This window comes from Cydia amplana, chromosome 14, assembly GCF_948474715.1.
Source record: "Cydia amplana chromosome 14, ilCydAmpl1.1, whole genome shotgun sequence".
Classification (NCBI taxonomy): Eukaryota; Metazoa; Arthropoda; class Insecta; order Lepidoptera; family Tortricidae; genus Cydia; species Cydia amplana.
This window is the reverse complement of record NC_086082.1, coordinates 2,931,885-2,958,937: the sequence shown is the minus strand read 5'-3', so window position 1 is coordinate 2,958,937 and position 27,053 is coordinate 2,931,885. Positions and strand designations below refer to the sequence as shown.

Below are 27,053 nucleotides of genomic sequence, written 5' to 3'. Positions count from 1 at the left end.
GCTTATGCGCACACACGCACATCCTATTATACACGCTGCGCTGTCTCATAGACATAGACGGTGCGGCCATCCCTTTCTCGCTACATGTGGCGGGTAGAGTGAGCGGGCTAGTCGCACGCCTAACTATCCCTCTCCCGCTACGTGTAGTTACCGTGTGTGCGAGCGGGCTAGTTGTCGGCGGCGAGCTCGTCACACATTAGTCGACGGCGGGCGTCCGCACGCTTATGCGCACACACGCACATCCTATTATACACGCCGCGCTGTCTCATAGACATTCGGTGCCGCCATCCCTTTCTCGCTACATGTGGCGGGTGAGTGAGCGGGCTAGTCGCACGCCTAACTATCTCTCTCCCGTTACTTGTAGTTACCGTGTGTGCGAGCGGGCTAGTTGTCGGCGGCGAGCTCGTCACACATTAGTCGACGGCGTCCGCGCGCTTAATGCGCACACACGCACATCCTATTATACACGCCGCGCTGTCCCATAGACATAGACGGTGCGGCCATCCCTCTCCCGCTACGTGTAGTTACCGTGTGTGCGAGCGGGCTAGTTGTCGGCGGCGAGCTCGTCACACATTAGTCGGCGGCGGGCGTCCGCGCGCTTATGCGCACACACGCACATCCTATTATACACGCCGCGCTGTCCCATAGACATAGACGGTGCGGCCATCCCTCTCCCGCTACGTGTAGTTACCGTGTGTGCGAGCGGGCTAGTTGTCGGCGGCGAGCTTCTCGCTGCGCAGGAAGTCGATCTGCGTGTAGGTGCGGGGGGTGGGGGGCGCGGCCTGCGCGCGCTGCTCGAGGTCGAGCGCCGCGTAGTTGAGGCCGGCGGGGGCCGCGGGCCGCGGCTCGAACCGAGCGGGCCCTGACGCTGCACCCGCCTGTATATGTGTAATATATCATTTAAAGATCGGCTGAGGGGCAACTAAGTACAAAAAATATATGACGCCCAATCGGACCACACACCTATAGTGGAATTATTTTTATTTGCGTCTTTTGACACATTATGAGTATTATGACTGACTTATATAGAGATGTAACTAACCCAAATCGATGGCACCTAGACTGAGATATCGAATTGTGACGTTTAATGAATTTTTATTTGAGATTTAAATATATGGTTAATAAATAATAATAAGACGATATAATAAATTTAATAATCATTTGTTATAAATATCGAATAACTATTGTAATATGAATGATTTATAACAACATTTACCTAGATTTAATAATGTTTAAAAAGTTTACGTGTAAAATGTATATTTTATGAATAAAACATTGAATTGAATTGAATTGTCGCGACCTAAAATGAAATAGTTATTTTCGATACAAGTGCGAAAAAGAGGATATTCGAAACGAGTGGCGATAAATTAAAACACGACCGAAGGGAGTGTTTTAAATCGACACGAGTTGCGAATTACCTATTCGCACGTGTATCGAACAACGTTTTACAGTACATATGGCACTTTAAAGTTTCGACATACGCACGAAAAGTGCTATTTTACGCACTAGTGCGGAAAAGTAGCCCCATATGTACTGTAAAATTTATATCGATTTACTTAGACGACTACCGATTCATAACGGTGGTGTCCGGCCAACACTAAATTAAAAACAAAAAAAGCGGCCAAGTGCGAGTCAGACTCGCCCATGAAGGGTTCCGTATTTAGGCGATTTATGGCGTATAAAAAAAAACAACTTACTAGATCTCGTTCAAACCAATTTTCGGTGGAAGTTTACATGGTAATGTACATCATATATTTTTTTTAGTTTTATCATTCTCTTATTTTAGAAGTTACAGGGGGGGGGACACATTTTACCACTTTGGAAGTGTCTCTCGCGCAAACTATTCAGTTTAGAAAAAAATGATACTAGAAACCTCAATATCATTTTTGAAGACCTATCCATACCCCACACGTATGGGTTTGATGAAAAAAAAAATTTTGAGTTTCAGTTCTAAGTATGGGGAACCCCAAAAATTTATTGTTTTTTTTCTATTTTTGTGTGAAAATCTTAATGCGGTTCACAGAATACATCTACTTACCAAGTTTCAACAGTATAGTTCTTATAGTTTCGGAGAAAAGTGGCTGTGACATACGGACGGACAGACAGACGGACAGACGGACAGACAGACAGACATGACGAATCTATAAGGGTTCCGTTTTTTGCCATTTGGCTACGGAACCCTAAAAAGACGTAGAACGTAAACGTTCGCAGTGCAATTTGTCTATCTTTGTAATTTCGATGTGCAAGATATTTTACGTTCTATTGCTGTTGTCAGTGTCATGTGTCAAATGACGCAAATACGAGTGCACAAGTTCTATGGAACTTGCTAACCTATGTAAACAAAAGTCACTAGTAAATTCATATTTTTTGACAGTTTCAATATGGCGGCTTGTTTACATAGTTAGCAAGTTGTATAGGGGCATTCCACGAGAATGTCGCTTACGTAACGCTTTCGCCTTGTATGGCAGCTACCTTAATCAAATCCCTAAAGTTCTAGATTATACTGCCAATTTCTTAGCCAAGTCGTGAAATATTAACAGACCCAATATAGCTTACTCAGCATTTTCAGAAGTATTAGAATAATGTCGTTACGTAAGCGACATTCTCGTGGAATGCCCCTATAGAATGTAGTGTTGAGTCGCTCACTCGTGAGGCACCTCATTTGTACCACTCATTTTGTTAATTTGTCGCAGTACTTCGTACCGCAAAAATGTCTTACTTCACTCCTCTATTCATTTTACTTGATTCTAAAATTATCTTTCTCCTAAAAGTTCTATTCTTAACCTCCAGAATTGCACTCCAATTAAATGTTACTATTTATTTATTTATAAAGGAAGTGATGAATACATAAATATGTATATACATTAAATATTTTTGTCGCCGTTGGAATTAATGGAATAGTCGACGCTGAAAATATGCTAGTACCTCACCTCATTTGAAGTAAGACATTGTAACACCTCATTTTAGAAAATGAGGTACTCATACAAACTCATTTTAAATTGATGTCCTACCCATCACTAATAGAATGACACTTTATATGAAACCTTAAGATATCTTAAATTACCTTGACAATAGTCGGGTTGCCTTGCTTCTCCGTGTCCACGCGACTGGTTTGCCGGCTTAGAGCCACGTACGAAGGCGACGACGATAGCTCGGGACTTCTGAAATTATAAATACTAATTAACAACATTAACCGCAGGTTCGACGCCAAAGACATATTAATCGGTCATAGACCACAGAGCAACAACACAAAAAGCGCTGGTGGCCTAGCGGTAAGAGCATGCGATTTGCAATCCGGAGGTCGCGGGTTCGAACCCCGGCTCGTACCAATGAGTTTTTCGGAACTTATGTACAGTTCGCTTTTCGGTGAAGGAAAACATCGTGAGGAAACCGGACTAATCCCAATACGGGCCTAGTTTACCCTCTGGGTTGGAAGGTCAGATGGCAGTCGCTTCCGTAAAAACTAGTGCCCACGCCAATTACTGGGATTAGTTGCCAAGCGGACCCCAGGCTCCCATGAGCCGTGGCAAAAATGCCGGGACAACGCGAGGAAGATGAGACCACAGAGCAACATAAACCTAAGTGCATATGCATAAAGTTCAATTTCAGTTTAGACACTTCGGTGACGTGGCGTCTGAGACAGCTTTTGTGTTTGACACGGCGTCGAAAAGGTTAACAACAACCATTCACTATTCTTTCCAATAATTATACTTGGTCAAGCAAATCCTGTCCGTAGAAAAAGGTGGCAAATATGAAAAATCGCGGGTTAGCAACACTACGTTTGAATTGTTCGAAAATCGCGTGTCATTTATATCTTATCTGTGGAACTGTTTTGTTTACATTTCATCGTTATTCGATGTACATTGCTACTTTTGGCAGGCGTGTCTCACTCCGCGATTTCGTCGCTTTGCTACAGGTAGCTAAAAGTACATCCGTTCGGCCCCAATTTTGGGGAAAGCCATAAGCCGCGCGTGGCGCTGTCGCCACCTAGCGGCCATATCTGTGCTGATCGTAACAGACGCGTTTTGTTAGAGAGTGAGTCTTCTGTACTTTGTACTATTGTTTATTCTGTGCTTTTGGTTCGTTTCCTAGAAATACCATACTTTACTTTGCTTTACATTGCTACTTACATATCCAGCTTGCTTGACAGACTATACCTTAATAAATAAAACCGCGAGGGACTTAAAAAACCAGAAAAGTGCGAGTCGGACTCGCCACTCGCCGGTACCATTCCGTAATTTCGAGCAAAAAAGAAAAAACGGCAATAGAAATCACGTTGGTTGTATGGTTTATTTTATTTTGTTTTTAGTATTTGTTGTTATAGCGGCAACAGAAATACTTTAGCTATCACGGTTCATGAGATAGATACAGCCTGGTGACAGACGCACAGACGTTCTGTGGAGTCTTATTAATAGGGTCCCGTTTTTACCCTGTGGGTACGGTACGGAATAACGGAACCCTAAAGAAGGATAAAGGTCCCTTTTTAGGTAATATTGTCTAAAACACTCACTTCTTCAGACACTCCTCAGAAACCTCCCTCAAGTCGTAAGCGGGTAATGCAGCTCCGGCGCCGGTTCCGGTTTAGGCTCCGGCTTCGCTGGTTGCCCCGCCGGTTCCGACTCCACGCTTTCCGGAGGCGACTCCAGCGTGAGAGGGAAGAGGGTATCCGATAAGACGGAGCGGGTTTGTGGGGTATATAATAAGTATGTAAAAGACTCACTTCCTTGGACACTCCTCAGAAATCTCCCTCAAAGTCGTAAGCGGGTGATCCAACTCAGGCGCCGGTTCCGGCTTAGATTCCGGTTTCGCTGGTTGCCTCGTCGGTTCCGGCTTGGGTACCGGCTTCGCTGGTTGCCTCGCCGGTTCCGGCTCCGCGCTTTCCGGAGGCGACTCCAGCGTGAGAGGGAAGAGGGTATCCGATAAGACGGAGCGGGTTTGTGGGGTATATAATAAGTATGTAAAAGACTCACTTCCTTGGACACTCCTCAGAAATCTCCCTCAAAGTCGTAAGCGGGTGATGCAACTCAGGCGCCGGTTACGGGTTAGATTCCGGTTTCGCTGGTTGCCTCGTCGGTTCCGGCTTGGGTACCGGCTTCGCTGGTTGTCTCGTCGGTTCCGACTCCACGCTTTCCGGAGGCGACTCCAGCGTGAGAGGGAACAGGGTGTCCGATAAGACGGAGCAGGTTTGTGGGGTATATAATAAGTATGTAAAAGACTCACTTCCTTGGACACTCCTCAGAAATCTCCCTCAAAGTCGTAAGCGGGTGATGCAACTCCGGCGCCGGTTCCGGCTTCGCTGGTTGCCTCGTCGGTTCCGGCTTGGGTTCCGGTTTCGCTGGTTGCCTCGCCGGTTCCGGCGTCACGCTTTCCGGAGGCGACTCCAGCGTGAGAGGGAACAGGGTGTCCGATAAGACGGAGCGGGTTTGTGGGGAGGACGCGAGGACTGCTGGCCGGAGGGGCGTTCTGAAACAAGATTATGTCATTTAGCTGGTTATAACTTTCAAATAACTGTGGTGTCCAGCGATATCACTTTATGAACGACGCTGTCGCTTTAGAAATTAAGTATATTTGATATTCTCTATTGTACCAAAAAAATAACAGATTTATAAAGTAAATAAAGGTATAACAGGCAGTTTTATCTCTGTAAGCGATTTCTTCCGGACAACCTTAGCGTAGCTTTAGTATACGAACTGAGTGGACGCTCGGCGGTTTGTACGGCGTTTATGTTAAACATAAAATATGCGAAAGCACAGAGCACTTTACCGCTGTTTGTACCGCGGAACTCTCATTTGGACGCTCACCACCTCAGGCCGCATAGCCAACGTGCCAATCGCTTACGCTCCGTAGCGAACGGAACGCAACTGTCACTGTCGCATTAATATGGAGGATCGATAGAAAGATACAAAGCGTTTCGTCGTCGAAGCGATAGCGATTGCCAGCTCGGCTAGGCCGGCAGGTCGTATCGTATGCGTCAGTTTTTAGGGTTCCGTACCCAAAGGGTAAAAACGGGACCCTATTACTAAGACTCCGCTGTCCGTACGTCCGTCCGTCTGTCACCAGGCTGTATCTCACGAACCGTGATAGCTAGACAGTTGAAATTTTCACAGATGATGTATTTCTGTTGCCGCTATAACAACAAGTACTAAAAACAGAATAAAATAAAGATTTAAGTGGGGCTCCCATACAACAAACGTGATTTTTGACCGAAGTTAAGCAACGTCGGGCGGGGTCAGTACTTGGATGGGTGACCGTTGTTTTACTTGTTTTTTTTTTACTTGTTTTGCTCTATTTTTTGTAGATGGTGCGGAACCCTCCGTGCGCGAGTCCGACTCGCACTTGGCCGGTTTTTTGAGTTATGATGTTACTCTGTAATTTTTGACCAGACCCTATTTTGGTGACCAAGGCACGCCGCTTAGAAAATTCTTAGAAACAATGATTTATAACTCAAGATAGGTTATAGGCGTTCCAAAATTGAAGCGCTTAACTTGTGACAAATTGGACAAGTTGCCTTTAGACGCGGCTGGACAAGCGATAAATGTGCACGTGCTAACGAGCTCCCGCACACCGAAAGAGAAAGAGACGACCTTATGTTTAACAACGAGTGTGACAAAGGTGGATGGAATGAGAAAATTAATCAAAACCGGCCAAGTGCGAGTCGGACTCGCGCACGGAGGGTTCCGCACCATCAACAAAAAACAAGCAAAAAAACCGGTCACCCATCCAAGTACTGACCCCGCCCGACGTTGCTTAACTTCGGTCAAAAATCACGTTTGTTGTATGGGAGCCCCACTTAAATTTTAGTTTATTCTGTTTTTAGTATTTGTTGTTATAGCGGCAACAGAAATACATCATATGTGAAAATTTCAACTGTCTAGCTATCACGGTTCGTAAGATACAGCCTGGTGACAGACGGACGGACGGACGGACGGACGGATGGATGGACGGACGGACGGACGGACGGACAGCGTAGTCTTAGTAATAGGGTCCCGTTTTTACCCTTTGGGTACGGAACCCTAAAAATAACAGATTTCTTCGTAGGCACAGAAATAAATATGGAAGTATTTTTTATGCTCCTCAAGTATGAGTATAACCTATCTATGGTTATAATATCATTGCCTAGAAATGGCATTACGAGTATCTTGCAGGTTTACCTGGAGCCGAGGCTCATCTCGACGTAGCCGTCGGGCGTGGTGGCGACGCGGGGGGGGGGGGGGCTCGGTGGATAGTTAACGGCGCGGGCGATGGTAGGGGGAGGGGGGAGGTTTACCTGGAGCCGAGGCTCATCTCGACGTAGCCGTCGGGCGTGGTGGCGACCCTCGCCGGGGCGGGGTGGGGGTGGGGGTCGGGGCGCGGCGCGCCGGGCCGCATCTCCACGTAGCCCGCGCGGTCCTCCTCGCGAGTGTGCGGCCGAGGACCGGCCCGCGGGTGGGTGAACCCTGCCGTCGGGGGCGTCAGCGACACCGCCAGCTGGGAAAATAGACCGACAAAATACTTGACAACTAGGGTCGTGACGATGAAATTGGAATATACTTGGTGAAACAATAGGCTACATGACTAATTTTCATTTATGGTATCAATCGATCGGGTTTGTTTTTAGGATCAAATGTCTATATGGGACCCATTGCATTAAAGTAACACAAAAGTCAGAAATTGTAGTCAAACGCCGGCAGTCGTACTTCACTCGCGAAACGCCCTATACAAATGTTGACAGATGTTGAATTTTATAACAAAATCTAGTAAAATAGATAGCAAACGAGCAATTTATCACAATAATGTGGATATTAAAATAAAATATTGAAAAATTACAAAATTACAGGACCTGAAAGTTTCAAAATTTAAGTTTTTTTTAACTTCCAAAAACGATAAAAGTAAGGGTACCATTCGATTCCTTACATTTTATCCAAAAAAATATTGTATAGCAACTATATACATAAACGCAATATTTCACCGACAAAAACGCAATTTTCTTGTGTTGTCCATACTACAAGATGGGCGATGACGTCACGGCCTCTGGCCGTTTTGTATAGGGCGTTTCGCGAGTGAAGTGCGACTGTCGGACTTTGACTACAATTTCTGACTTCTGTGTTACTTTAATGCAATGGGTCCCATATAGACATTTGATCCTAAAAACAAACCCGATCGATTGATACCATAAAAAAATAAAAAACCGGCCAAGTGCGAGTCGGACTCGCGCACGGAGTGTTCCGCACCATCAACAAAAAATTGAGCAAAACAAGCAAAAAACCGGTCACCCATCCAAGTACTGACCCCGCCCGACGTTGCTTAACTTCGGTTAAAAATCAAGTTTGTTGTATGGGAGCCCCACTTAAATCTTTATTTTATTCTGTTTTTAGTATTTGTTGTTATAGCGGCAACAGAAATCCATCATCTGTGAAAATTTCAACTGTCTAGCTATCACGGTTCGTGAGATACAGCCTGGTGACAGACGGACGGACGGACGGACAGCGGAGTCTTAGTAATAGGGTCCCGTTTTTACCCTTTGGGTACGGAACCCTAAAAATGGTCATGTAGCCTATTACCATAGAGAAATAAAGACAAGAGTGCTCACTCCATACATCAGTTTAGACTATTAATTTCAGTGCCTACATCTAGCATCGAGTAGCGGAACTATCAGTACTGCTACTTGACAATAGATGTAGCACCGACCGGAAAGTCTTATCTCAACAGCATAAGATTTTCCGGTCGGTGCTACATCTATTGTCAAGTAGCAGTACTGATAGTTCCGCTACTCGATGCCAGATGCTAATAGTCTTTTTGGTACTAAAACTGGTGTATGGAGTGAGCACTCTATGTATTTTTTTCTCTATGCTATTACCTTGGCCGGGGTGGGTGTGGGCGTGGGGTCCGGGTGTGAGAAGTCGAGCTCCATGAGGTCGTCGGCCGAGGTGCGCGGCAGCAGCGGCGCCGACGACGACGCGCGCGCGCCCGCCCGGTGCGCCGGCGCAGGCACCACGCGGCTGTTGCGGGCGCCCACACTGCAATCACACACAGTTATAGTACGGCTCTTCTGAGGTGAACTTTTCGCTTCGAACCTTGAATCTTTCAAACAAAGGCCATTGTCTCTATTATCGCAAAACCGCTTGCTCCCGACTTAGCACGTGCCGCTTGCTCCCGACTTAGCACGTGTGGTGTTAAAAATTAAATGTGGTTATTTATTATATTTTTAAAACCACATTTAATTTTTAACACCACACTAAGTATCAAAATAATATGAGTGCCGTATCGCTTCGGGGCGGTCTATCGTCCTACACTACCAAAACGTAATATCTAGAATATCAGTGACATTAAATTTGAACCTTAATACTATGACGATACCGGTTGTTTTTCAATATGAATGTTGTACTGGCACGTGCTAAGTCGGGAGCAAGCGGTTTTGCGATAATAGAGACAATGGCCTTTGTTTGAAAGATTAAGGTTCGAAGCGAAAAGTTCACCTCAGAAGAGCCATACTATAGTTAAACTACACTCGCCTTTCCAACCACGGCATTGAAGCCTATCTAATGCGACGACAGCTGCGATGGTGTGGTCATGTCTCCCGTATGTCTAAGCCCGTTTCTACACTTGTAAATTTTACTTACGTAAGTAGGGACACAGCTATACTAGAAAATGAGAAATGAATATAGTTATCTCATTCTAACAAATAGCTTTGTAAGTAAAACTTACAAGTGTAGAAACGGGCTAATGACAGAGTGGCTAAGCGCATCTTTTACTCTGCTACAAAATGGCAAGCGGAACCAGGACGGCTACAAAGATGTGCTGAAGCGCCAACGACTGAGTTTGAGCCACCGGACTGGGTGACTTTGGCACAAGATCGGCCGAAGTGGAGGCATGGCAAAAGTGCAAGCCTTCGAAGTGGAGGCATGGCAAAAGTGCAAGCCTTCGAAGAGCAGAGGCGAGTGGAACTCAACGCAAAGCGTGACGAGTTAAAGGCCCGACCACCTACGGTCATCAACTACAATTTTGTCGGAGGGATGCAAACTGCTGACCTGCAGTGAATGTGGCCGTACATTTACACGACATCACAAACTCTTTCACATCCCCTTTACGCGAAAAAAATACAAAGCAAATTCCTTCATTGATAAAGCCTGCAAGTGTAATAATAATCTTTTCTCACACATTGATATGTTTAACATTCCGTTAGTTAAGTTTAAGTTTGAGGTTCTTAGTACATTGAATACTTAATGCTTAGAATATTTTAACTTTAACTCATTTTTTTCCCCACTAATATCTTTTATTTTTAAATTCATTAGTAATGCCGACAAATGTTTGTTCTGTGGATATTGTTATTCCGTTGTTTATTTTTTGTATACGTGTTAGTAGTTAGTGGCAACTTCATTGGTTCATGTATTGAATAATATTAATATCTGTAAGTATTATTGTACCGTTTGTGCCTAAATAAACATTAAAACATTAAAACATTTGCTGCTAAAATCGGTTATGTCAGTCACCTGAGAGCTCACGAACGTCGCTCTCAATAATCAGTCGCCATGGTCGAAACCGGCAAGGACGGTACTAATTAACTACACTCACAATAGGGGAGTTTCTCTCTCTCTGATTATTTTCAGAAAATATTTTAATTTGTTTTTTATTTCAAGTAGAAACACTACTAGGGTAATTCGCCAGTAACATGCCACTTCTAGTAACTGGCCGCCAAAAGAAGAAGAAGAAGCTGCCCTAAACTAAAAATAAGCTCTATTCACCTATAAACAGAATTCATTTTAGTATAAGGCGGCTAGTTATTGAAGGCTGGCCAGTTATTGAAACCTTATACTAAAATGAATTCTGTTTACAGTTGAATAGAATTCATTTGGTGGCCAATTACTAACAGTGGCCAGTTACAGGCGAATTACCCTATATAAATTATAAACTGAAATAAATGTCATAATATACTAAGATGTTTTTTATTGCCAAATTGCACCTTACGCGTTAATGAATGAATGAATATGTATAGTGTAACTGTAGGTAATCCACATATACTTGGTCAACCAAATCTTGACAGTAGAAAAAGGCGGCAAATTTGAAAAATGTAGGCGCGAAGGGATAGCAAATTTGAATTTCGCGCCTTTTTTTACTGACAAGATTTGGTTGACCAGCTATACCTGTAGGCCCGGAGGCGGGTGACGTCTATTATGTGCGACATGGCTGGATCCACATACCTCGGCCGCTCGTCCGCGTCTATTATGTGCGACATAGCTGGATCCACATACCTCGGCCGCTCGTCCGCGTCTATTATGTGCGATATGGCTGGATCCACATACCTCGGCCGCTCGTCCGCGTCTATTATGTGCGACATGGCTGGGTCCACATACCTGTAGGCCCGGAGGCGGGTGACGTCGGGCCGCGCCGGCACGGGCCGCGAGCCCACGCTGTAGGCGCGGGGCGGCCGGTCGTCCGCGTCTATTATGTGCGACATGGCTGGATCCACATACCTCGGCCGCTCGTCCGCGTCTATTATGTGCGACATGGCTGGGTCCACATACCTGTAGGCCCGGAGGCGGGTGACGTCGGGCCGCGCCGGCACGGGCCGCGAGCCCACGCTGTAGGCGCGGGGCGGCCGCTCGTCCGCGTCTATTATGTGCGACATGGCTGGATCCACATACCTCGGCCGCTCGTCCGCGTCTATTATGTGCGACATGGCTGGATCCACATACCTCGGCCGCTCGTCCGCGTCTATTATGTGCGACATGGCTGGGTCCCACATACCTGTAGGCCCGGAGGCGGGTGACGTCGGGCCGCGCCGGCACGGGCCGCGAGCCCACGCTGTAGGCGCGGGGCGGCCGCTCGTCCGCGTCTATTATGTGCGACATGGCTGGATCCAGCTGGTATTCGCTGTGGACAATAGGTTTCGGATCAAATATGTTTTCTAACTTGATACGAAAATAAATAGGAAGTAGTTCTGTAACCAGACACCTTGAAACTCCATTTAAATTTTAACTTCAGGTTCGATTTAAAAAAAATTGTGGGGCTAGTTCCCGTTAGCAAAACTACGTCCAATCTTATAGTCAATAGAATATATGAATACTAGTAAAATCGGTTTCTTTTGTTGAACTGTCAAAACGATTTTGCTACTATGAAATTTATATGAAACACTAGCATGTGACGTCACGGTTTTAAAATAGAAATTGTGTCTAAAAATAGCCGTTAACGTTTCTATATTAATCTGGTGCTTTATTTCATGCATGGCGTAAAATAATTTATTTTAAATACAGTCAAATACCCTATAGTGGCATAGTAACTATCAAAACATTTCTTAATTTGCTATACGATTAATATTTAGCGGCATAAATTCGGACGCTTCTGTAAAAAAGTCAATCCCCGTGGGCATATGCAGGCATGGGGTCGTTGTTGACGTTTTTTGGGGGTATTAACGACAAATATGTGCCTCAAGCGAGGGTTTGTAGGTGTTCTATCGCAGACAGATCCACTAGAAGCTGATACTAGTCCATGGTCTAGTGGATCAATGGGAAGATCATCAGTCGCCGCTGGATATTCTGATGCCAAGGGCAGGTAGCCATGGTCAGGCGTGGCTCACTCCGCGATTTCGTCGCGTCGCTACAAGTACCTACAAGTACATGCGGCCCACACCAATTTTGGTGTCTAGATAGTAGTTGCCGCGCACCGCTACGGAACGGACGCCTGCTCGCGCTTGCGCCACCTAGCGGTCATATTAGTCGTAATAGACGCGTTTTGTTAGATAGTGAATCTTCTGTACCTAGTACTATTATTTATTCAGTACCATGGTTGACTTTTTCTGAAGACGTTACACTATATTTACCTAAACCGAGGATCTGTCGAAGGCGTGCCGCTGCACACAGACCCACTAGAAGCTGATACCAAGCCATGGTCTAATGGCGCCATGGGAAGGTAGCCATCAGTCGCAGCAGGGTACTCTGGTGCCATGGGCAGGTAGCCATGGTTGGCGTTATCTGTGGACGTTACACTATATTTACCTAAACCGAGGATCTGTCGAAGGCGTGCCGCTGCACACAGACCCACTAGAAGCTGATACCAAGCCATGATCTAATGGCGCCATGGGAAGGTAGCCATCAGTCGCAGCTGGGTACTCTGGTGCCATGAGTAGGTAGCCGTGGTTGACGTTATCTGAGTTAGTTACACTATATTTACCTAAACCGAGGATCTGTCGAAGGCGTGCCGCTGCACACAGACCCACTGGAAGCTGATACCAAGCCATGATCTAATGGCGCCATGGGAAGGTAGCCATCAGTCGCAGCTGGGTACTCTGGTGCCATGAGTAGGTAGCCGTGGTTGACGTTATCTGAGTTAGTTACACTATATTTACCTAAACCGAGGATCTGTCGAAGGCGTGCCGCTGCACACAGACCCACTGGAAGCTGATACCAAGCCATGATCTAATGGCGCCATGGGAAGGTAGCCATCAGTCGCAGCTGGGTACTCTGGTGCCATGGGCAGGTAGCCATGGTTGACGTTATCTGAGTTAGTTACACTATATTTACCTAAACCGAGGATCTGTCGAAGGCGTGCCGCTGCACACAGACCCACTGGAAGCTGATACCAAGCCATGATCTAATGGCGCCATGGGAAGGTAGCCATCAGTCGCAGCAGGGTACTCTGGTGCCATGGGCAGGTAGCCATCGTTGACGTTTTCTGGGGACGTCTCGGAGGCCGCTATTGAGGAGGTCCGGGAGTGACTCGCTGGTTCGCGACCCAATTTACTGTGGAGGATAAAACTTTGCTATACGTTTTCCTTAATCCAATTGGAAGTGGACGGTTAAATTAGGTAAGCGCATAGACTATATTAAAACTAAACTGCAAATCCCTTTGACCAGCGCGTAACCAAAACGCTGCCTATTTTCGTAGTCGACAATGTCAACATCTAGCGTCAAGTAGCGGATTTATCAGTACTGCTACTTGACAAAAGATGCCGCGAGTGTCGCGACGGACGGAAAGTCTAATCCTCAACTATTTTCAGCTAATATTATAATCGGAACTCTATTTCCAACTTTCGCTTGAAATATTAGTTTTAAATTGATGAGCAACTTCCTTGGACATTTAACTTAAACTCCTCGAGTCCCATTGACGTGATATCCTCCTAAGGCACAAGGCCCTACCTACAGTACCTCTTCAGTTCGATGAAATTGAAATCCTATTCAATTGGAACAGAGTCGCTTTTGCTTTGATTCGTTAAATTTTCCAACAACCCAAAATCAACTCTATTTCCTACACTATAGGTTCAAATTTCAAATCTTAGATTTTTCATTTGTATGGCTGTGCCTTAGGAGGATATGGCGTCCGTCTCAGGGTAATTTCATTTCATTTCATTTATTCATGCTAAACAACATAAGTATACACAAATACACGTCATATTATGAAACCCGGTCGTGTTTAGGCTGACAAATTTAGACTACTGCTGGTAGTAGCCTATTGTAATGACTTACCTAAACCTATCCCGGGGTCCCATTTCGCAGTAGTCAGGCTCCTCGGGTATCCGCGGCGTGCGGTGCCACTCCACTGCATCAGCTTCGTCATGGGAAGCACTCAGGCCTGATGACAAATACACTTATTAAATATGTTAAAACGATTGACCGTATTTTTAACAGACTTCAAAAAAGTGGCCAAGTGCGAGTCGGACTCGCCCATGAAGGGTTCCGTATTTAGGGGATTTATGACGTATTAAAAAAAAACTACTTACTAGATCTCGTTCAAACCAATTTTCGGTGGAAGTTTACACGGTAATGTACATCATATTTTTTTTTTAGTTTTATCATTCTGTTATTTTAGAAGTTACAGGGGGGGGGGACACACATTTTACCACTTTGGAAGTGTCTCTCGCGCAAACTATTCAGTTTAGAAAAAAATGATATTAGAAACCTCAATATCATTTTTGAAGACCTATCCATAAATACCCCACACGTATGGGTTTGATGAAAAAAAATTTTTTGAGTTTCAGTTCGAAGTATGGGGAACCCCAAAAATTTATTGTTTTTTTTCTATTTTCGTGTGAAAATCTTAATGCGGTTTACAGAATACATCTACTTACCAAGTTTCAACAGTATAGTTCTTATAGTTTCGGAGAAAAGTGGCTGTGACGGACGGACAGACGGACAGACAGACAGACAGACATGACGAATCTATAAGGGTTCCGTTTTTTGCCATTTGGCTACGGAACCCTAAAAATGATATTAAAAACCTCAATAAATCATTTTTGAAGACCTATCCCCCACATGTATTGGGTTGACGAAAGAAAAATGTTTGAGTTTCAGTTCTAAGTATGGGGAACCCCCAAAATTTATTGTTTTTTTTTGTGTGAAAATCTTAATGCGGTTCACAGAATACATCTACTTACCGAGTTTCAACAGTATAGTTCTTATAGTTTCGAAAAAAGTGGCTGTGACATACGGACGGACGGACAGACAGACAGACAGACATGACGAATCCATAAGGGTTCCGTTTTTTGCCATTTGGCTACGGAACCCTAAAAAGGAGGAGGTTAAGTCGAAAATTGCGCGACATTTTTCAATTCATACCGATAATCATCGGGAGCGCGCGTTGGCGGACCGATGCAACCTTTCTTTGCCTATACCACCCTTCAATGAGTTCCACATGCTGTATCCACAAATCTCGGCCTTCAAATTAAACGTATTTATTAGAAATAATTTCCCGTGCTCTATACTATAAAAATACTGTATAGTCTATAGTAATATATACTATTATTTTCTATATACCTATCACGGTCTCTTGTGGGAACATAGTTCAGATAAAGTAACCGGGACCCCTAAACTGCCGGGAGACAGTGGCGCAAGTGAACATTTCCCGCGTAATGACGTCATCAAAATGGCTAAGAGCGGCACGCTGAGACCTACACAGTATATTCCACACTCTTTTAACCTTTATTTACCAATACCAACCCATGTTACCTTCAATAAGATCCGAATGCCGTGTAGGGGGCCTCTCCACCTCCAAAGACTTAAATGCCTTCGAAGGCATACTATCGCAACGATTCCTAAACGGACCGACAGCGTCTGTAAACAAATATACAATTATAATCTTAGATTAGGGCCCATTTAGACGATGCGAGAACTCGCATGCGAGTTTCATTACATTGCGGGTTGTGATCGGTCGGTTGAATTGGACGTAACCAACAGTCCGCAATGTAACTAAAATCGCATACGAGTTCGCGCGCCGTCTAAATCAGCCCTTAGTCACAAGAATGTCCAAAAAGAAGAGGCCTTTTCGCATATGTAGCTTAAGTAGTTTTTATTTTTTAAACAAGCTTTTTAAGAAGAAAAGCGTGAGATGCGTAATGTGTATAATTTGGCGTTATTATCGATATTTTGGTTTTGGTTAATAAATAAAGAGGGATCATTTAATTCTTAACAGAGAATTATTAAATTAAAAGAAGTATTAAGTTTATAACGATGTCGATATACACATAGTACTATGATACCGTGATGATGATGATTCACGTTTGGCCTATGGGGCTATTCATAAATTACGTCATTTCAAATTGGGGGGGTCTGGACATTGGATGATTGTAGCATGACGTAGGAGGAAACGGGGTCATTCGAAACATGATTTTTGGATGATTTTAGGGGGAGGGGGTCAAAAAATCGTCAAAAATAGATGACGTAATTTATGAATAGCTCCTATTAACAATAGCTATTGTTACAAACGCTTTATTATATCATTTATGTCGGATATAAACCTGGTAGTCTAGCATGAGTTGTGTTTTCGCGCAACAGCCATACCCGCCCAGCTTCAGTCCATACATGAAATCGCGCCATGGCGTCACGCGCGGGAACTCAACTCATGCTAGACCGCCTGATCATGTCAGTTTCTCCGATCATGGACCAAGACCATGCCAAGGCACAAATAAAAAGCGACATACATGCCGAAGAGTTTTCAATCCTCAGATAAATATCACCAATACATTTTTATTTCTCTTAAAACATACGCGACTACAAAAAAGAACATCTTTGGTACTTTATCTAAGTCTGAAAAACCAAGTCATACAAATATTACAAATACATGAAATAATAAACTTGTAAGCTTATTTACACAGCTAATTTTGTACAAAGGTAACACTGCAAACGAAAGCACTATAAATATATGTACTAGGTCAAGCAAATCTTGTCAGTAGAAAAAGGCGGCAAATTTGAAAAATCGCGGGTTAGCAACACTACGTTTGAATTGTTCGAAAATCGCGCGTCATTTCTATCTTATCTGTGGAACTGTTTTGTTTACATACTTTAGTTTGCTTTAGATTACTACTGACATATCCTGCTTGACAGACTATAGAAAAACAAAATGTTAGTTGGGAATTCCTTTGACTTTATACAATTTTTATACTCCTAAGGCCCATACAAACGTAACATCCAAAATTTGCCAGTGAAATGGACCTAAATTGTAGGAAATAAGAGTTGATTTTGCGTTGTATGAAAATTGAACGAAACAAAGCAAAAGCGACTCTGTTCCATTTTAACATGGTTTAAATTACATCGAACTGAATAGGTACTATAGGTCCTTGGGCCTTAGGAGGATATATCGCATGAAAAGATATAGCGTAAGCGTGCATCATTCCGGTGGAAAACCAATTTTAAAAATAACTTAGGTTAGTAAATGAATCGTCGTGCAACCGTACTAACCGCAACTTATATTCAACCTCGTAAGACCCACCATAGAGTTTTAAATTTTTTTATTTGAACCTTGTTCTATAAGTAAATTGGAACGAATTTCGTTTGTTTAAAAACGCAGTGATCCAAAAGAAATGCTACTTTATTTGTTTCATGAAAGGTTCAAATTAGATTGCAACGAATATGTACATTTAGGGCTCATTTAGACGGCGCGCGAACTCGCATGCGAGACATACATTACGGACACATACGGATACATTGCGGACTGTTGGTTACGTCAAATTTAACCAACCGATCAAAACCCGCAATGTAATGAAACTCGCATGCAAGTTCTCGCATCATCTAAATGAGCCCTTAAACTCACGAGGTTAAATTAATTATAAGCTACTAAAATGATACATTATATATTATATGCGCTAGCGTAGTTGACGTAGAAGAGCATTTCTTAAAAAAAAATACCAAATACCACAATTTTGAATGTGAAGTTTTTTTGCAATTTTTAAATTAATTCACTCAGAATCTAGACCTCTTTCAATCCCAATAGGAGAAAAAATGAATGAATTTCTACGGTAGAAATAAAATAAACTAGGTATGCTTGCATTTTAGAAGTATCGCTTCTAGTTTTGATCCCAGTATCTCCATTACAGACGGTTTAAACAGAGTTGCGATGGATAGTCATAGTTTATTTGGTTATTATCTATGGCCCTACGTATTCACCTATGCTTGATGATTTTTTTAAATAATGTTCATATAGTACTGTTTAGTAATTAACATGAAAGTAATATCAATAATGATCATAATAAATGTTTTAATTTTTAACCCTGGACTCTATACCTAGTCCTAAATATAGTTAAATGGGGTTGGCAACTGTCAAAGGTTTGCACAGATGGCGCCATCATAGCTTGCCCCCTTTTTATATGAGATTTGGCTTAAAGGGCTGGCATCCAGGGCATTAAAAAAAACAAAAATTTGACACAACTCTAGAGATTGACAGGGCAAGCTATGATGACGCCATCTGCTAAATACTTCGACCGGCCAAACCCATTGAAACAAACTTTAATATTCTAAAATTGAATACAGCTTTATTTTATATTTCTTAACCGGCTCATGACAAATTTTCAGTTAAAATCAACTTGAGCGTATTTCGAGTTGTTTATTTTATCAAAGTTTACTTTATAACAGAGGCAAGAGTTTTCCTAAATCTAAGGCGGGATATATAATAAACTTATTTCATTCCAGCAAGCATAATAATTTATAACCATTAGAAAAAACATTAATTAAACCCAATTAACTAAACTATGACTAATCCAAACACTTAATCGTAAATTAAAAAGAATTATTTACGAAAATCTGTTTCCATTCTTTCACATTTCCAAATGCATTTTCACATTAGATTAACAACACTTCAGGTACCAAATTAAATAAACGTGTTGCACTAATACAAGCTAATACCCTTACTACGCCCGATATAAAAGTGGTAACACACTATCGCACCGCACCGCGACTTTGGTGCGTCGCACCAATAAGTGAGAGCGAGAAGAAATCTTTTACTCGCTCTCACTTATTGGTGCGGCGCACCTTGAACGGTGCGACAGTGTGTTACGACTATAAAGCATGCGAACAAGCATACATACTCTTTGTATGAGCGGGCGATAGTTTAGACAGCCGCGCCCCCGTACTAGCGCGCCGGCTCCACTGCGTTTTCTTCGACGTTGTTTCAGTTCCATTGACGGCTTTGCACGAAGAGTGCCTCTGAGCTCTCTCTATAGTCACTCTATCTACTTCGTCCCCAGTTAAAGGTGCGGACCTCGTTCGCTCGTGGACTATCTTGAGGGGTTCTTGAAAGAGCGGGCATCCGGTGGGGAGTGAGACGGTTCGGTGGTGTTTTATGAGGCGAGGATGTTCTGTTTTATCTGTTATTAGTGAGTTATTCGGTGGATGGTTTTCGGCTGCGGACAATACAAGGAAGCTACACAAACTAGCACCAAGCACCCGGTGCGATGGTGTGTTAACATGGATGGAGCGATGGTATTTATTGGTTAATAAAAAAAAAAAAAAAAAAAAATTGGTTACTTTTGGTATATTATTATAAAAAAAAAATTGGTTTATGTACCTACAGCCAAAAATATACTTGGTCAAGCAAATCTTGTCAGTAAATAAAGGCGGTGAATTTCAAAAATCGCGGGTTAGCAACACTACGTTTGAATTGTTCGAAAATCGCGTGTCGTTTATATCTTATCTGTGGAACTGTTTGTTTACATTTCATCGTTGTTTGAAGTACATTGCTGCTTTTTGTTTCCTAGGGATACCATACTTTAGTTTGCTTTACATTGCTACTGACATATCCAGCTTGACATACTATACCTACATTGATTAAGATGTGTAAAACCTAAGACAATTTCGTGCTTTGACTTTCACATCTAAACGGGATGGGGCTGCACAGCTCCATATATTATGCGGTGATTCTGATTGTCAAAAGTTGACGTTTGACAATTCAGTGACCGCAGTACAGAGCCATCTGTTTTGGATGTCATACTAAGTAGCACGTTTTTTCCTTTAGACTTTACCTCTCTATTACAATCAATTCTCTTTGCTACAGCTATAGAAGTGGACTGTAAATTAGAACAAGAATCACCGGCATAGATTTTTAATCAGAGTAACTTGAATAAACGCAAAATTAGAAATAATTGTACAAAATTTTAAATACCTAAACCTTATGAAGACACTTTTTTTGGACATTCAAATACTAGAAATTAATTTGTACATTTTAAAGAAACAGCATATTCAGGTTTTAAACCTGTATGCAATATGATTTTTATATTTAAAATAAAGATTCACATCTAAAATAATTTATTTTTCGACTTGGCGGGGGCACTGCGTTGATGTTTTTGTATTTCACTATTTCGGTGCCATAATTGCAAAAAAAAATATTTATTATGATATTCCATGATGATAATAATCCATGTTACCAATACCAGTTAGTGACAATATTGCTTACTCATATTGCAAATTAATCACAATTCATTAAAAAGTGAACCACCACCTAATGAAATAAATACCATCGCTCGTAACACTATTACAATATGCCGGCAAATATATGGTACAGACAACATTATTTACAGATATAGTGCATAATTATTTTCGTCTGTATCGGCCCCAAGATGAAAAATTTCACAAATTCATTAGCAATTTTGATTTTAGCATTTAAAATTCTGTAATATTTTCTATACCATATTTTCTCGGCTTGATTATGAAATTATAATAATGTATTGTCATGTCGAAAATCGATATCAAATATCGAACACCGATGATCATGCGCGATCACTCTTAATTAATTAGTCATAATGCTCAAAATGCCTTAACACCTAATAGAATAACATCCTATCATGCTATCACATTCATCGTTATTTGTAATACAAATAATTACAATTATTTTACTTAATCTAGAGAAAATTAACATGTTATTTAGAATAAAATAGTTGTGATATTCACTTCTAAAAGTCGTTTATGCAAAGATAACATTACAAACACTTTAGGCTCAAAAGCAATAAATGTACATTTAATTTATATCCAAAATAACTTCCAACGAAACATACAGATGTAGTGCATAATTGTTTTCCATCGTACTTTTTCGGAAACTTTCGTATTTGTCATGCTACTTCAGTCAACCTCAATACTTTTTGTACCGAGACTGACTGAAATAGAAAGACCGTTCGTACATATGTGAAAATACGATGGAAAACAATCGTGCACTACAACTGTACCTACGTTATTTTGTGCACAAGACTTTGTGACTTGGAAATTGGAAATAGGTACATTAAAAGCAACTTTTTTGCATATATTGCGTTTTTTCAGAAATGATTAGAATGACAAATGTACACCTCAGTACAGCCGGCCAAAAATGTGGTCTACCACCCTACGGTTGAGGTTCGTTTGAACGTCATGAGACAACAAGGTCGATTTACTTTAAACTCCGTTAGAAAAGTGAACCTTAGCGATCGTTAGGGCTCGCAGAAACTTTTGTCAAAACTGGTAGACCACTTTCTTGGCCCACTGTACCTACTTAACGTTTGAATTCTCTGAACTAGTACCTACCCATTTATTTCTGTTGCACCCGTTTAAAAAAACCTATGGTAATCTATGTGACTGACATCTGTCATCCAAATCATTTCAGAAAAATAATTATAAATACAATTCGCTGTTTTCGGCCAAGCGCGGCGAAGCATAAGTTTGATATACATTCAAACGGTTATAGCATTATAAGCCTTAAGATTTACTTCGTCAAGTCTTGAATCAAACAACAGATGTTAAGCTTATTAATTGACAAGGTTAGAGTTTTTACGAATATCTGTCAAACTTCAAGGGACCTACATTAATGAATAATGATAAAGGGTTAATCAACTTTTTCTTGTCACACGTTGCTATGGTTACGGTCTCCTGAGTCACGCTTAAAATTCCAGGTTTTTCGTATTTAATGAACCAAACTTGCATTTTATGGTAGTTATAAGACCTTTCCATAATGGGACTACTGAGCATGTTAGTAGAACATGGTACAGCAGTTCTTCTAACAATCTATGCTACTTATTGTCTCCTCGCTGATGGGACAGAATAACAACAAAAAATAGTTGACTGACCCTAAAAACAAGAATGGCCCCTTTTAGGGTGACTGCCGTAGTTATTGGCCACTCCTAACAAATCAGAAAGAAACAAGCCAATTTAAGCCTTATTGTTAAGAGTGGCCAATTACTATAGCAGTCACCCTACTCAGCTATTTATTAAGCTGTGAATTCAAAGTGAGTTCACTTATCGGGTGTAATTACCTATTTGTTTGACAAATATTAGCTAACAATCATCTGAAGAAACGAGATAACATAACGTTCCGTAGATATTCGTCTCGCTTGCACTAATAGCGCCGTGCAAAGCTGCATTCGAAAATTTAGAATGTTATCGAATCGAAATCAATTTAGGGATGTGACTATATAGAGCCAGGTTCTTTCATAGTAACGAAATTAGAGAAAAACCAAATAGTGTCACCAAGGCAATGCCCGTAAAAATAATGATATTTCTTCTGTTTTAAATTCGCCGTAAGACGTGAATTCCATACTTATTTTATAAATTATAATATGCTATTTTTTACATTAAACATAGTTAAAACCTGACTGTATATTGTCTATATCCCTAGAAAGTTTGATTAACGGCAATTATTTAGTGGCAGGATACATATACATAGTTTAACCACAGGATTGGCAGAGATAAGTTTACAAGGCGGTAGTTTTAGCACTCACCAAAGGTCGCTAGTGACTAATTATGATTCAAACGATTTACTTATTTTACTAGGTATATAAATTTATTGATTTACTTTTTAGGTACTAGGTACTAGATGGAGTGGTCACGGCAAAAAAGCTGCCCATATGAAGTTCTACATCGCGCTATGAATATTCTATGTCGGTGGTGAAAAACGTAAATAAAATCACCGACTCTCACTCGACTTTTTCTTAGTTTGCAAACAAATTAATCTCTTATAATAGTATTTTTACCAAGATATTCGTATAATGAATAGCGCAAAGTTCTAGTATAATTAATAATTTTTATCTACACACATGTCATTAGTGCTCTATAATGCGTTCAGAAACCGTAGGAAATGACAAGCTTTATTACAACCAATTTTACTATGAGAACTTTCTTATCTGTGGTAGTAGGAAAATTTGTACTGTAATGTTATAAGTAGTTATAACGTTACAAATTTTTAGTATCGTTATGAGTTTAAATTTGGAACAGCATTCAAAACTCAAGTGAGTACTCTATTCTAGTATCCATAGATATTAAAACAGTTATCGATACGAAACGTCAGTTTAGTATGATTTTTAATATAAACCGCACGATATTTGATCTCGAGTGACATGAGTATAGGGACTTCATTCTTTTGTCTAGGAATTTAAAAAAACTATGGATGTGTGACATGCGTGAAAAAAGTTTTCATTCACCGCCATTTGGCGTACAGTTTATCTTTTAATTAGTTTTAAGTATGCTGTGTTTAGATAAAGTAGAGTATGTAACTGTACATAATTAGGCATTAAAATACTCGTGTGATCCCAAACTCGTATTTTAATGCCTCATTATGTAGCAGTCACATAAACTACTATAAATAGGTTCGATAAAAAAACAACTTGATATACCTATGCGATATAACTGTTTAGCTACCTCATTACAGATATAGTGCAAAAAAAAATTCCATCGTATTTTCTCGAAAATGTTCGTATTTGTCATGCTACTTCAGTCAACCTCTGTACTATTCGTACCGAGACCGAGACCACAGAATAAATAATAGTACTAAGTACAGAAGACTCACTCTCTAACAAAACGCGTCTGTTACGATCAGCACAGATATGGCCGCTAGGTGGCGACAGCGCCACGCGCGGCTTATGGCTTTCCCCAAAATTGGGGCCGGAACGGATGTACTTTTAGCTACCTGTAGCAAAGCGACGAATTCGCGGAGTGAGCCACGCCTGCCGAGACTGACTGAAATAATTATGCACTACATCTGTATCACAGTGAGAAGCGGAATATATAACACAAGCGCAAACACGTTGTTTATGCTCGACGTTACAAGGGGCTTAGTCAATCGGCTCAAACGATAACTTACTTCGGATATAGAATAAAACAACCTAATTTGTTTTATACTCTCACTGATATAAATTCTTTCACTTTTAATACGTTCTACACTTTTGATATCGAATGAAAAACTTAGCCAGTAGCGACCTCTAGCGTTCACGCGTTGTTAGTTCAGACAAGGCGCTTGCACATATATAGCTGTCACAGTGAATCGACTCGATAATCCATCTCGCTTCCTTTTGCTTGGTGTAAGCGAGATGGAATCGGTTCGAATATCACTGTGACTCTATAAGCAGGTACAGCCACCGTTATATGTTACCATGATGAAAATGCCGATGGTATTTGGTAGACGAAAGGGCAATTTCCCGCCTTTTTCTGGTGATGCGTTACATTATGACATACTATCCTTGTCTTACGTTAGACCTAGCACCCAAAAGAAAAGGATGAGTATAATTTTCCTGGTTCTTACTGACTACAAGTTGCGTTTGCCAGACTATATTTCGTTATAATTGTATCGTATAAACGACTATGGAGTTTCTTAGTAATTAGAAATATTTCTTTATTATTAAAATAAAAAGATTAAAACCGAAAGATTATAAATGGCTTGCCATATCAAAACGTACCTTTTGGTTACTAACATAAGACACCTTTTGACATGTGACACCACAATACTTTACAATGTCAGTGCTTATCTGTGATTGGTCCATCAAATTTACCATCCGCACATCACCACCGCAACACATATCCGTGGCCATACAAAAAAGCGTCCTATCCCTTTGCGCTAAGGTGCAAATTACCGTTGGTCGTGAGAGGCGCAATGGCGGCCGCCGAGTCATCTATGGAGTAAGTGTTGGTTGAACACACGCATTGTCTAATGCATGAGCCAACGCAGAGGCCCTTTTCTGCAATAGATTTGTGCCAATTTATACTAGGGCTCGCGGTCGTGTCCGGGTTTCGTGTACACGTGTTCGGTACCCGTTTCCGTACTACACGTACACGGTTTTCTGACCCGTTCTACACGTGTACACGGGTACACGTGTAATTAAGATCCGTGTACTCGTGTACCCGTGTACAGGGCGAAACGGATCTTAAATACACGCGGGTCTAACCCGTTCTTGACGTGTAGCGGAGATTAAAGTTATTTATTAAATAAAACACAGATTCAGGGTCAGGAGCCCCGATTGTTTACCAGTTTTATCGGATTTTCAAATTCGGACTTGCAAGTTATATTTGACCCACTTCCGATGAAGCTGAAAATTTCCATACGTGTGTAAGTCGGGTGACAATGCAATATTAATGGAGCTGAACTGATGATGGAGACAGGAGGAGGCCATATGAACTCTGTGATATAACAACCGAATTGTGTTTGGGGTTTTTAGAATATACTCGTGGAAAGAAAAGTACAGTCAGCGATAAAATCTTGTACCAAAAATGAAAGTTTTGCCAAAAACTTATTTATTCTTTATTTGAATACTCCAGGACCCGCTTATTTTAATCGCTTAATATCGCTTTCAAATAATTGCTAAAAACGACACCGTTATTGGTAGAGTGAACAGAAATGAAAATATTTATTTTTGTGTACTAGTTAAAATATCAAATTGTATTGTAAAAAGAAACATAAATGCTATTATTATTCGACACAGGCTGTAAAATGCTTTACAACGGTTCTCATTTTTAACACGCTTTTATTAGGTCGACCTGTATGTAACTAAATTGTAATGGAATCTTGAAAGTTAAATTTGAACCACTTCCCGGTTTCCGATTGAGCTGAAATTTTGCATACACATGTAAGTCGGGTGACAATGCAATATTATGGTACCATCGAGCTGATCTGATGATGGAGACAGGAGGTGGCCATAGGAACTCGACCTGTATGTAACTAAATTGTAATGGAATCTTGCAAGTTAAATTTGATCCACTTCCCGGCTTCCGATGGAGCTGAAATTTTGCATACATATGTAAGTCAGGTGACAATGCAATATTATGGTACCATCGAGCTGATCTGATGATGGAGACAGGAGGTGGCCATAGGAACTCTGTGATGAAACAACGCAACCTAATTGTGTTAGGGGTTTTTAGAATTGTCTCGATGAGTATTAGTTGTCTGTCGTAAGAAAAGTACAGTCAGCGATAAAAGCGTGTAACAAAAATGACATTTTTGCCAAAAACTCATTTTAAATTAAACAGTAATTTTCAAAGATATAAAAAAATGTTTTTCTACAAATTGTCACAAATGGTGCTTGTTTCCATATAGAAAAGACCCATTAATCACAAAATTATTTGTAATATGTAGTGACTGTTTATGGTGCATAATATTTTCTGAATTGATTACTTTAAACTTAAAGTATCTACAAGTAAAATGTGAAGATTTCATTAGTTGATTTATTGATTGATTGATAAAAACTTGATAAGAACGGTAGTTTTAAATCCCATCCTCATTCCCATTCTGACCCTTATTGTTTCAATACCTTAATTACAAATATACTACAGAAATGATTATTTAAATATACTAAACATTCTAATAAATTATAACTGTTATAAATGTAAATAAATCGCATTCATTTTAACGCAGTTTTTGGTTTCACTATACGAAGTAGGAAGAAATGTACTTACTCAGGGGTCGTCATGGTGGGTGATTTTTGATGTATTGATAACAAATATCTTCCTATGGCTCCTGTTGAACCACCATGGCACGAAAACTCGTTATTTGCCCGGTCATTGCACAAAGAGCAATAGGCTTTGTCACCGGATCTGGCAAAGTTCCACACCCAACTTCTTCTCATTTTTTTTTAACAAAAATTAACACAA

The 27,053-nt window shown here is 41.2% G+C and overlaps 1 protein-coding gene across 1 annotated transcript in view; it reads right to left on the bottom strand.

Annotated features, from left to right (window-relative positions):
* Positions 1-704: 704 nt before the first annotated feature.
* LOC134654313 (serine/arginine repetitive matrix protein 1) overlaps positions 705-27,053 on the bottom strand; it is a 50,132-nt gene continuing 23,783 nt past the window's right edge. The window contains exons 5-17 of the mRNA XM_063509778.1: positions 25,043-25,147; positions 19,268-19,582; positions 15,918-16,022; positions 14,439-14,544; positions 13,497-13,715; positions 11,673-11,850; positions 11,121-11,629; positions 8,837-8,996; positions 7,268-7,467; positions 5,221-5,463; positions 4,721-4,876; positions 3,065-3,161; positions 705-878 (exon numbers count right to left, since the gene is read on the bottom strand). Of these exons, the coding sequence (XP_063365848.1) occupies positions 708-878; positions 3,065-3,161; positions 4,721-4,876; positions 5,221-5,463; positions 7,268-7,467; positions 8,837-8,996; positions 11,121-11,629; positions 11,673-11,850; positions 13,497-13,715; positions 14,439-14,544; positions 15,918-16,022; positions 19,268-19,582; positions 25,043-25,147 (2,564 nt within the window). The 3' untranslated portion in view covers positions 705-707. The remainder of the gene's footprint in view (positions 879-3,064; positions 3,162-4,720; positions 4,877-5,220; positions 5,464-7,267; positions 7,468-8,836; positions 8,997-11,120; positions 11,630-11,672; positions 11,851-13,496; positions 13,716-14,438; positions 14,545-15,917; positions 16,023-19,267; positions 19,583-25,042; positions 25,148-27,053) is intronic.